Source organism: Strix uralensis, chromosome 28 (genome assembly GCF_047716275.1).
Source record: "Strix uralensis isolate ZFMK-TIS-50842 chromosome 28, bStrUra1, whole genome shotgun sequence".
Classification (NCBI taxonomy): domain Eukaryota; kingdom Metazoa; phylum Chordata; class Aves; order Strigiformes; family Strigidae; genus Strix; species Strix uralensis.
In genome coordinates this window covers 1,025,459-1,037,896 of record NC_133999.1, presented here as the reverse complement: position 1 = coordinate 1,037,896, position 12,438 = coordinate 1,025,459, and the positions used below count along the sequence as shown (strand labels likewise).

The 12,438-nt window shown below is 64.6% G+C and overlaps 1 protein-coding gene across 5 annotated transcripts in view; it reads right to left on the bottom strand.

Moving 5' to 3' along the window:
- Positions 1 to 12,438, bottom strand: part of FGFR1 (fibroblast growth factor receptor 1) — a 28,811-nt gene that overhangs the window by 14,752 nt on the left and 1,621 nt on the right. For all 5 annotated transcript variants that reach the window (XM_074852063.1, XM_074852065.1, XM_074852060.1 and 2 more), the window contains exon 2: positions 7,199 to 7,407. In XM_074852063.1, coding sequence (XP_074708164.1) covers positions 7,199 to 7,289 — 91 coding nt within the window. In that variant the 5' untranslated portion in view covers positions 7,290 to 7,407. The remainder of the gene's footprint in view (positions 1 to 7,198; positions 7,408 to 12,438) is intronic.

The following is a 12,438-nucleotide window of genomic DNA, read 5'->3' as shown; positions in this document are numbered from 1 at the left end:
GGGAAAGATTCACGTTCCTCAGCTGCTAGAAGACCAGAAGCTCCAGATCCATCGATAAGAGGTTACAGAGCATTTTAAGGTGGAAGGTGAAGACTGGTGGGAGTCCCCGGGGTGGCGGGGGAAGGGTCTTGCTTTTGCAATCCTGTTTTCCCCGTTTTTCTCTTGCAGCCTCACAGGATGGGCACTTCTAGTAGCTCTGATTTGTGTTTCAAGTGATTAGTCACAGGCGTCTTCCAGCGCACACAATGCAGCAGTGATGTCTGTCTGAACACCCCAGGACTCGGTCACACAATGTCCTCCTGTCCGTCCCGATCCCCTTCTCAAACAGAGCAAGGTCAGCGAGCGATAAACAGCCACGAAAACCCAAACCGACGCAAAAACGCGGCGCTGCCGCCACAGCCAGATCTGCCCTTATCTCGCTCCCTCCACCCCCGCCGCACTCAGGTCTGCCCCTCCCCACGCACCGATGAACTCCTTCCTTATCGAACATAAACTCATTCCTTATCGAACAGAGGAACCTGCAGAAGGTGGCTGGAGCTGCCGGGGACCCCCACCGCCCACAAACGTCCCCCAACGTCCCTGTCCCCCCACACGCCGGCACACGAGGAGCCACACGCAGGGCCGGGGTCTGGCGTCCCACGGCCGCGGGGTCCCACCACGCTGCGACTGAACCGATGCTGGGCCGGGATCAAAACCCCGCCACGGCCCAAGAGCTCGTCTGGGTCACCTCTGCTCCGAGCGGGCCCCGGGGACGTCCGCGGGCTCCTGCCATCAGCTCGCCCGGAAAGAGCTGCGGGGACGGAAGCTCCTGCCAGCCCTGTCACCTCTCTGACTGGGGAGGGGGTGGCCCAGGGGTAGAAGATCTCTGGAGGGAGGAAAAACTTTGAGCCACCCCAGTCAGAGGCCGGGGCTGGGGGAGGCAGCGCCCTGGGCTGCGGCGGGTCCCTCCCTGCGGGCGCAGCATCGCACGGGTCCCCGGGCACCCCCTGCGAGGGCCACCGGTCCTTCGGGCCATGGAGCCCACTGAGGAGCCGGGGCAGGCGGGGGCTGGGGGTCCGCCGGCGTGTGGCCAGGTCGCTTTTCAAGGCAGCACCCCCCTCCCCCAGCCCCTCTGTTTTACATTAACAGCATGACCGGGGAGGCGTCGGGGGTGTCGGACGGGAGAGGGGAGGCCGAGGGCGAGGCAGGATCCTGCCCTTTGGTAACCCAAAGCACATCTCTGGCACTCGGGGATAAGGCGGAAAACGCAGCATGGTGGGAACGGCCTGAAAACGAATTCACAGGCTAATGAGCATGTCCAGGTTGGCTCACCCTCCGGGCGGGAGCGGGGCCGGGGCAGCCCGCGGGCTCGGACCGTGCTGCTGTGGGGTGGCCGGGGCGGGCAGACAGCGCTGCGGCCACCGGGACGACCCTGCCAGCACCGGGGCAGCCCGGCTCGCTCGGCTGCCGACGCAGACGTCCCCTCAGAAATGAAGCCGCTCTGAAACCGGGGATGGCAGCAGGAGCCGCGCGGTCCCAGCTGCCCCTCGCCTGGGAGCGGCGGGAGCCGCGGTACCGCCGTGTCCTCCGCGAGCGGTAATTAGGTCCGAGCCCGTTTGATCACCGGACTCCGTCAGCCTGAAACGTCTCTTTCTCATGTTCTGCTTTTCTGAAACCTAAACCGAGGCACCAGGTGCAGCCCCTCCGCGGAGCCGCTGGCCCGGCCGCGCTGCGAGCGAGCCCCGAGCAGGCCACCTCAGCAAAAGTTTAATCAGCCAGACAAACGCTTGGCTCTCCTCCCCGGGCCCTCGCCCGCCCTGGCGCTGCACAACCAGGCTCTAAGTCACCCCGGCTGCTCCCAGCATCGCACAAAGGTCGGTCGGAGCTGGGCAGTGCCCAGGGCGGGGGGGATCCCTCTCCCCAGCACCGGCCGGGAGCTGCACGGCTGCAAATCTGCTTCCAGACCCATCCGAGCACATCAGGGCAGTGGTGAGGAGAGCAAACGAACCCCCAGCAGCGCCCGCTGCTCGCCCGCCTGCAGAAAGCAGCAAAACACACATTAGATTTGGCACATCCGAACTATCTGCTGTTTCCTTTTTAACTTAAACGCTCCAGGCCGCGGAGGCAGCACCAGCTCCCCGGTCTGGATCCCAGCGGGCAGAGCCCCGTCCCGGCGCAGCGGGGACACCGGGAGCCCGCGGGGAGCCCCGACGCCCCGGGCAAGGTGAGGGGCAGCTCCGGCCCCCACGGCTTGCGCCTCCGCTTTCAAACGAGCCTGAAAAGTAGATGCACACTGCAACGGCCGGAGCAGCCCGCCGTGGTTTTATTACTTTATTCCAGCTTTGAAATGGAACCGAAAGCGGAGCTGAGAGCCGGCCAGATGGAGAGTGTCACCAAGTGCGTATAACTGTCACCGGCACCCCCGGGGCTGGCCCCTGCCGGGGCTGGGGATGTGGAGCAGCAGCCCTGGGGAGGGCAGCGGCACAGATTAACCTTCCAGCCCCCCGCTCTCGGTGCCCCCCCGGCCTGCAGCCCCCCGGAGCGGCGGGAGCTGCGGACTGGGCCGGCGATGGCAATAAAGCGGCCAACAAAGCGGCGCGGGGACAATGCGGGTGGGGGGCGCGGGGCCGAGGCCGCCGGTTGCCCTGGAGACCCCAGCGGGGCTTTCCGAAGGTATTTCCTGAAGAAAAAGCACACACATGCCCGGCAGCCCCGCTAATCCCAACAGGAAGCGCTTACCGGGACGTGGGGATTGGCTTCTTTCTTATTTAAAAACCTCCTAGCCCTGCCGCCCCCCACCCCAGCCAGCAGCATCCCTGCACCCCGGCTGCTCCCGGGGGGATGCACTGACCCGGTGCCCCCTCCCCGGGGAAAGCTGCAGCGGGGAGATGCCAGTGGGCGAGCGTCAGGGGCTCAAGGCACCCACGGCTCTTCCGGGGGGGCTCAAAGCACCCACATCTCTTCCAGGGGGGGCTCAAAGCACCCACGGCTCTTTCCGAGGGGCTCAAGGCATCCAGGGCTCTTCCCGGGGGGGCTCAAAGCACCCAGGGCTCCTCCTGCCCAAGCCAGCCCAGAAGGCAGCCGGCTTCTCCCCACCCTCCGGTCCCCAGATGCTTCCTCGGGCAGGGAGAGAGGATTTACTGCTCCAGGCACCCCCGATCTTCCTCCCTCGCCTGCACGTCAAATGAAGCAGCACTTAATTAACAGGCGTGTTGGTAGTTTGCAAAGCTGTCAGAATAAATCCACCCTTTCCCCCCCCCACCCCCGGACACCCCCAAACACACTCGGAGCTCTGCAGCAGTGAGGAGCCCTCAGGGGCAGCGGCTCGGGGCACAGACCCACTGCCTCCCCCCGGGGGGGGGTCCTGCCCATCCCGGGGGGCACAACCCAACACCCCAACCCGAACCCATGCCTGTGGCTTTTGGCAATGACCTCTGGCTTTGCCTGGGCCCATGGCTCAGCGCCGGCAGTTTGCCTTCCCCTCCCCACATCTCTCCTGAGCAGCCCTGGGCTGTTGCACTTGGGGGGGGCTCAACAGCCAGGCAGCCCCCAGACACCCCCTTGCACCCCCTTCGCGTGGCTCCGCAGCCCAGGCTTGTGGCAGACCGCTGCCGCTTTTCCCAAAGACTCATATTTCTTTTTTTCCTCCTCAATTAAGGGCCGGAGTGACAGCATCCGAGTGGAAAGGCGGGAGGCGGGGAACAATGCCGGCTCAACAGGCTGGGAGGGGAAGGCCGGCAGCGGGATGCCCCAGAGGAGCAGGGGGCTGAGCGGCTGCAGCAAGCAGGGTCTGGGGGAGCGGAGGGCTGGGAGGTGTGAGCGGGGGCTGCTGGGCGCCCCCCCCCCCCCCGAGCTCTGGTAACGATCCTGGGCCGCTGCCATCAACAGCAAAACGCAGGAGGCTCCACGGCTTGGCCGGGGGTCCCTAAGCTGCTCCAGCGAGGAGTTGGCTACTCCAAACCTGGGGCTCCCTGGGGCAAGGGGCGGGGAGGCACCAAGAGCTGCAGGAACACGGCGGGGGGGGCTGGACGGCGGGATATGGGGAGCGGGGGACAAAGCTGAGGGTGAGCAGCCCACCCGGGGAGCAGTGGGGACCCCGGCTGTGCTGCCTCTGGGGAGGCCGGGGCTGGTGGCCACACGTCCCAGGCTACAGCGGTGCCCAACAGCCCCAAACATCCTCCCTGATGGAGGGGGGGGCGCAGATTGTACCCCCCAGGTTCCTCTCAGTGCTGAGCGAGTTTTGGGGAGCAAGCAGGGGGCGGCAGCACAGCCCCACGCTCCCAGAGCTGCCGGGCTTTTGGCGCCTGGGGGCCCTGAGCAAGAGCCCCCGGCTGAGCTGGGCACGACAAAGCCCCAGGAGCCAGGGCCCCCGCGAGCCCCGCAGATGGGGCCGGGGGGAGGTTAAGCCTGTGGCCAGCTGGGCGGCCAGCGGCGGCCCCGGGAAATGGGGCAGCCCCCCCTACAACGGGGGCTTGGCTGCACAGGGAGGTGGCTGCAGCCCCGGGGGTCCTCTGCCAAACCCCCCCCACCCCGCTCTGGAGGGCAGATGCATCCCCCAGGAAAGTGTCTGCTGCACCGGGGTGGCTGTGGGGGCTCAGCGTGCCCCAAGGCAGGGCCCCCCCAAGTCCTGGGACACAAAAACCTGCTCGGCTGCTTTGCACCCCCAGAGCCCCCCAGGCAGGGATGAGGCAGACCCCGAGCGGTGGAAATGCCTGAACAGCGGCGAGGACAATAGCAGACAAGGAGAGAGGAAAAAAATCCCCTCGGCAATTTTCTGCAGGTTTCTATTTAACCTGAAGACAAAGACCGGCTTTGTGAGGGAGGGCGATGGAGGTTGCTCATGGAAATTTCTTGGCTTTTCCCTTTAACTAGGGGTTTTTTACCACCTCCAAATTTAGGTAACTATAAAATGCAGTAAGTGCCCATTAATATTTTATTTGCTGCAGATTTTTCAGTAACAGGAGTGAGCCCCTGACAAAGGCAGAGTTCCCGAGCCCCCTCCCCACGCCACGAGGAGAGGCGGGCCGGCGATTGAAAATCCTCCTCCGCAGCGAGGCAGGGGCCGCTGGCCGGGCGCGGGGGATTACTCGCTCCCTGAGAAGGGAGCTTAGCTGCCTCAGAACCGGGAGTAAACTGAAACCCCATAAACATCCAGAACAAAGTCCGGGAAAGCTGCTGCCTCCGCCACGGAGGGGACCCGAGCGTGGCCGCCGCTGCCCCCCGGCCGGCACGGGTGATGCTGGGGAGCTGGCGGCGATGAGGAGGAGGAGGAAGGACACTGAACCTGGCCCTGGGGACACGATGCTCCACGGCGCGGGAGCTGAGCCCCCACGCACACCCCGCGGGACCCCAAAATCCCCCAGGGACGGAGCAGGTGACCTGCAAGGTGCCGGTGGCACGGCCCCGGCCGCGGGTCCTGGCCCAGCACCGGCTCTTCCCATCCCGCGTGTCCTGCCGGGAACATTTTGTTCCCACCAGCCAGCCCCGGAGCCAAGGGACGGACTCAGCCCCAGCCGGGCTCCTGCTGTGGCACTAATTGGGCCGCCCTGGTGAGAACCGTGTCGGGAAACGTTTCCAGAGGTTATTGTTAGCCCTGGCATGAGGCTGGCGAGGAACCAGCTCCCTCCTCTCCAACCTCTCCTCCTCCACCGCCGCCGCCTGACGCTGCTCCCCCAACCCTGCGGGGGCTGCAGGGCTCCTCATGCGCCCCAAACCCCGCCTTTGCTCAGATTAGCCCTCGGCCTGCACACCCCGACAGCTTTCCCCACGCGATGGCTGGGGCCGCCAGTGCCGCTCTCCCGGCAGCACAAGAGCTATCCTCACCCCAAATGCCACCTCTTCCAGAAAGAGCAATCTCCGGAGAAAAACATGTTTACCGCTGTCAACCGCGTTATTTACAGAAGCGGGGAGTAAACGTGCCAATGGAAAAATCTCGGAGATGGTCCCGGTGAGCGATGCTCTGCCCGGGCTCCTCCCCGGCGACCACGCGCAGCTCCAGCCTTCTCCCGGGCCGGATCTGTGAGCCGGGTACCTGCTGCCCAGCCCGCGGCGTGTTTCCAGCCAGGATCACCCATCGTCCCCCGCCGAGGCCGGTGATGGGCCTCCACCCGCCGCAGGGTTCGCTCACCGGTGCCAGCTCCCGCCCTGCCCCAAGCCCTGAGCCGTGAAGGGACCGCGGGCACGGGGAGCGTGGCTGTCGGCCGGGGTGCCCCGCCGTGCCCACGCCGGCACCACCAGCAATCAGCCTCTCAGGGTTTTGGTGGGAGGGAGAGGGAAGGGGGAGCGAGTCTTAAAAAGAAAAGCAGTACCCCTCAGACCAGACATTCTTGGGTAATTAAAACCAAAAGGCAGTAAGTCAGAAGTCCTGCGCCGGCGCTGCCTGGTCTGTTTATTCTCTGCCTCACCGAGGGGAAGGCCAAGGCTCTGAAATGCTGGAGCGGTGCTTTCTGTGGGGGCCAGCTCTCTCCGGGGCTGGGTGACCCCCTCGCTCAGCCCGTCCGAGGTGCCTCTCGGGGTGCCACCGTGCTCTGGAGCTTTGCAGGGCCGTGGCAGGAGCAGACCCCCAGCCTGCCCGTCGCGGGCCACGAGCCCTTGCAAGGCTTTTTGAGGAAAAGCGAGGGGGATGCCCTCGCCTGGGGCTGCACCCCCAGCGCCAGCGACGCCTCGCAGAGATCAGGGCTGCAGGAGCATCCCCCAGCCGGGAGCCACGCTGGAGCATCCCGGGGGTCTCTGGCACCCTGCACCCAAACCCTGCTGAGCCAGAGCAGCCCCCTGTCAACCAGGGCTGGGGGAAGGATCCACACATGCCTTGGGTGACAGATGGTCACGGGGAAGCAAGTGCTGGGACACGCAGTGACCCCCCGCCGGGCACACAGCGCCCGGAGCTTCGTATCCTTCTCCAAACCGACAACGTTGGGTTTTGCCACAATTTCCCTCCAGGTTTAAAACATCCGTGGGCAATGCTGGAACCACACACGCGCTTTCTGTGCCCACGAGAACTGCTCTCGGCAGACAACCTGCGCCATGTCCCCACGGGCACCGGCCGGCAGCTCCCTGGTAGCCCAGTGGCCACCTGGCACCGTGCTGCTGCCAGGGACGTGTCTCTGCCCCGTCTGCGGGGGGAACCGGCCATCTTATCGCCAGAAGAGGATCGCAGAGGCCGAGGCAGCGGGGAGCCTCTCCCGACCGACCCGCGCTCACGGCGGTTTGCTCGTCTTACCTTGGTCGGGCAGGGTGGGGGCCGGCCTGGCAGCTGAGAGCGCGGCTGTGACCAGCACAGCCCAAAGGATGAGGCACCGCCAGGCAAACATCCCACTGCTGCGGCTACTGCTCGGCGACTGGGCTCCGCAACAACCACTCCATGGGGACCCCGGGCTGGCCCCGGGCGGGCGCGGGGGGGGTCTCCGCCGGGCCGTCAGCCCTTCCGAGCTGCGAAAGAGGAAAGCAGAGTCAGGGCAGGGCGAGATGCACCCCCACATCCCGCCATCCAGCCCGCTGGGTGCGCAGCGCCGTGGGGGACGCGCTCGCCGACGCAGGCGATGCTCCTCGAGCATCCAGCCCCCACAGCGGGATGTCCCCGGACCCGCGGCGCCGCCTCCCCGCGGACCCTCCGCAGCCCGAAGCGACCCAGCGCTGACTGGCAGGGTTATGTTTTCCTGCATAAAAGCGCTGATGTGTCGAGAGCAAAAGCGCTGGCGAAGCAGAATCGAATGCAGCAAAATTTCCCAGAACGGTGGGAGAAATTTTCAAACTCCGGTTAAAGGAAGGGAGGTTTCTGCTCTCCTGCTTTCCCCTTTCTGCACTTAGTTCGTGCTGGAAAGAGGAATTCCCATACAGATCAAAACGCCACAAAATTTTTGAAAGAAAGACCCCCTTGGCCCAGGCTGGGTCATGGTGGTGCAGCAGCTCCCAGAAATGTCTTCGTTTCCTTTACCTTTTCTCAGATGAAAAATAATCTCAAAACCTGGCCAAGTTCTGTGGTACAGGAGAGATGTTTCTGCTGGGCTCTGATGGCCACTTCTCCCCTCCGTGAGCACACCTGCAGGCAAACCCCCTCCTGCCTCTCTCCCTTGTTTCCACACCATCTTCTGCCCCAAAAACCCCAGGCAGTGCCGGGACCCAGCCCGGGACCCCCCGGGGCTCCAGGACCAGCAGCACCTCGTGCTGCTGCAGCTGACCCAGGCCTTGGCTGTGTCAAATTCCACACATCCAGACCAAAATCCGCCATCCACGACGCCGTGCACCCTCCGTGCAGAAACTGCTGCAAACCCCAGCCCCCTGCACCCGCTATAGGATCTATAGGGCACGCACGCAGCCACCCCCGATGGAATGGCCTTCCTGGAGCCGAAGGGGTTACCCGGTGCCTCGGCCCCGCTCCCACGTGCGGCAGATTCTCTTTCCACCGACAGCTGTTTTCAGAGCAGCCGTTTGGGGAGAAATCCCCTGGCTTCCAGGGCCAACACTGCAATTCGCTCTCGTCCCTGCCAGCTCTCACGCTGGGCTCTCCAGCCCCCCGTCCCCACGGGTCCCCGTACCCTTCCCCTGCCAGGGGACCGCTCCGTGCGGGGAGGCATCGGAGCTGGGTTCTGGCACGGGGAGACCCAGCGGAGCCCGATCCCGGCTCAGGCTGCCCCGGGGATGTGCCCTCCACAGCCCTCCTCCCTCCTTCCCAGCGCGCTGGGAGCGCCGAGCTCTGCCAAAACACATTCGAGGGGGACGCTGGAGCCAAAGCCCAAGCCAGGCCGCCCCTGGCCAACTGCTCCCAGCGGTGTGGATGCGAGCAAACCCCCACGCTCCACCCCCGCCACACATCTGCGCCTCGGCGGGAGCTGGGATGGAGGTCCCGACACCGGCCGTCGTTAATCGTCCCTCTGGGCTTTGCCGAGGAGCTGGCCGCCGAGATCCCTGCCCAGTTAATTGCACAACCCCAGCACGGCCGTGCTGGCCTGGCCAGGGCGATGCTGGCCCAGGACCGGCTGGCGGCAAATGCTCTGGGAGAAGTGCAAGGACCAGGGCGGGGACCGGATGATACCGTCCCCGAAGCCCTCGTCCAGGCGCCAGCAGCCAGAGGCCTTCCCCAGGGCGCAGCCGTACCTCCCTGCCCCACCGAGCATCCCGAGCTCACCCCGATTCTCGGACTCCCCGAAGCCCCGTGCCGAGCTGTTCCCGACCTGCCGCGTGAACAGGCGCTTCCCTTTGCCATGAGATGCCTGTCTAAAGTATGCGCTGTTAAAAACAGTGAGTAATAATTCTAGTGAGTAATAAGCCGCTACTCATCCTCCCCACACGCTCGGCCCGTCAGAGCTCCGCACACCCCAGCCGCTGCCTCTCCTGTCCCAGAGAGGGAGCGAGACCCTTCACTCCCCTTGCCCCAGGTGCCGGCTTTTCCCTGCTGATGAGCAGCCGCCAGCCCCAAAGGGCTCCCATTTAACACCGGGTGCTGCCCGGGGAGCTCAGACCCCCTGAACAGCCTCTGCAGCCCAAGGAACCCAGCCAGGGTGCAGGTCTGGGGGCTCCGGCTGCCTCCTTCCTCCCTGCCCCAACTGCTCTGGCCAGCGCAGGAGCATTTGGGACCCAAAATATTGACACAAGCAGTCGGGCAGGGAAAAGTGGCACCCAGCAAACACCGGCGTTATCTCTGAGCTCCAGCGCGCCCAGGCGCCAGGCAGCACGCTTTAAAATAGTTATTGAATGTTAACAATTTATCAGGGTTTGGAAGGGGGAGGTGGAATTCTTCGTGGAAAAAAAAAAAAAAAAAGTCTTTGGTATTTCTGGAAATTATTTTCTGTCTCTAAGTGGTTTTGTTTATTGACAGCACATGCTCCCCGGAACATGCCCTAATGCGGAGCATCTGCGTGGGCCTCCCGAGCCGGCCCCGTGCCGAGGAGAGGGAGGGATGGAGGGACGGAGGGAGGGGAGCGCTGCGCCTCCAGAAGCGGCAGTTCCTGAAAAATGAGTCAGTGCTGGCTCGGCGCACAGCAAAGCCCTTCTCCAGATACACCTCGGAGCAGGCGCCTTCAGCTGATTCAGGGGCTCGACAGCAGGATATTTCCATGGCGTAGGGATCACTCGGCAGCAAAGAGCTGCCCCGCGGCCCGGGAGAGTCACCGGGAGGGAGAGGGAGGGGGGCACGCGTGCCAGGAGGCAGAGGGATCGCCCGACCCCTGTGTGGCTTTGCTGGAAGGCAGACGGGCACAGGGACACATCCTGCGCACGGGGCTCAAACCAAGCACCCTGCCTGCTCCCCCCAGACAGGCTCGGCAGCATCCCGGGAATCCCGGTGTTCAGGAGGAGCGGGTGCTGAGGGGAAGGGGCAGCGCAGACCCTTCCCTCCTCCCCAGGGGAAAAGGGAGCCCAGTGACCCCCACGGCACCTGCTCCCCCCCCCAGGGCTCCTCTGCGCCCACTCGGGAGGCAGCGGGAGCACGCTCCTACCTGTGCAGACAACGGCATGGCCCTTCCCCGCCTTTGTACAGCTTTTATATAAATCCCAGCAGGAAACCGTTTGCTCAGGAGGCCGGCGGCTCCAGTGGGGTGGGTCTCCTGCTCCCGCCGGGCACCGGCCCCGCTCCCCACGGCCCCGGCACGCTGCAATTTACTGCTCAGGGGTGGATTCAAACAACTAAAAATGGAAGCAGTAAGAGAGGAGCCAGGGCTAACTGCCCCTCCGAGACCTGCCCCCGAGACTGCAATTACAAGTGGCTGCTACACCCACGGAGCTATTTCGGGGCGGTGACGGGCGCCCCTGTGCCCACCTGCGCATCCTCCCGGGGCCACATGCTCCCCACACACCCGGGCGTCGGGGAAGATGCTCTCACACGCCGCCTCGGCACGCCCGAGCGTTTGGGAGAAGCAGCCCTTGTGCAACCTGTCGCCCCTGTTGTCCTCAGGGACCCCGAGAGCTGCACTTTGGCCTCTCGCCTCTCCCACGCCCGTGAGTCACTGGGCTGAGCTGTCCCGGGGACGCAGCACAGGGACCTTCCACGCTCGGGCAGCCGCCTGTGCCGAACGTTTCTGAGCTGAGTGGAGCGGGGAAGCCCCTTCCTGTCCCGCGGCTCATCCCCAGGAATCTGTGCAAGGTGCCAAAAGCAGGAGCCGGCGCTGGAGCAGGGTGCCCGGCTGGGGCACCCGGGGGTTGCGATGCTGTGCTGTCCCGCGGGGACCCCCCGATCTGATCCCCCCCTGTGCTCACGCTGCCGGCTGGGATGGGGGGGTGGCTCTGGTGGGGCTGGGGTGGCTCTGGACCGGGGCAGCTCGGCCACCGCCTCCCCGTCGGAGCAGAGCTGGCCCCTGCAGCACCCACCACGTCAGAGAGTCCCAGGCGGGCGAGCGCCAGGGTGCCTCGGTGCCAGCCACCAGCGTGTAACGCAGCAGCAGAAAAACAACCGGGCAAGGCCAAATTCAACAGGGAGAAGAATCCCAGGTCTGCAAGGCTTCAGGAGCCCGCAGTGGGGGCTGCACCCATCTGGGGGCCACGCGTCCCTCGGGGTGGGGAGGGGGTGACCTTGCCTGGCACAGACACCCTCCAGCTCCAAAGTACAGAAAGGAGACTCAAGTTTTTCTCTGAGGCTTAAGACAAGCAGCCCTCCAGGCGCCCTTGGGGAGGAAGGGCACGCCAAAGGCAAAATTCAAGGGTGAAAAGCCTTTCCCTCGCCCAGCGCTCCTCGCCCCAGCCTGCGGCTCGGGTCAGGAACCGAGTATTTGCTGAAATAGAAAGCAAACACAACTGCAAATGTAACTATAGGGAAAAACTATAATGCTTAAAGCAGATGCACGCTTGGAAAAATAAATATCCAACTGTGTGCATACACACTGCGTTAACCCTTCCCGGCCGTACGTGCTGCAGCCTGCGGCGAGGCCTTACAGCTCCTGGGGGGTCTCCAGTGGGGGTTCACCACGCGCTGTGGGCAGCCTGGGACGTGGGGCAGGGGGGACAGGGCAGGGCCCAGCCTCACTCACAGACCTCTGAAACCAGTTCAGTATTGGAAACATCCTCCAGTTCAGGGATCCCTACCCGAGGGCTTCATTTTCAGACCTGCAGAGCATCCGTTGGGGACTCTGGGTCACAGCCACAGCCTGTCACCCCCTGGGAGAGGCAGAGGCCTCTCACCCCGCCAGGGCAGGAGCTGGATGGGGTTTTCATGACATTCAGCTCCTCCAAGGAAAGCTGCTGGTGGGGGAAGGACACAGACTTCTCCAGCAAACACATCCCCGACTGTTCGCCTTCGTGCCCAGGAGCAGGAGGTCCCCAGCGGGGCTGAACCAGCCCGTCGAGTGGCTCCTTCTAGCAGCCGGACCTGGGGGGCTGGAGCATCGGGGGGAAAGCAGCCGGGGCTGGGGCAATACAGCTCCTAGCTCAGTTTATGTTTTAAGGTAGATAAATAAACAGGGAGCTCCAGTTCCCACCTGAAAGCAACCCGGGTCCCTCCCAGCGGGGCTGGGGCGGCCGCCTCGGGCGCAG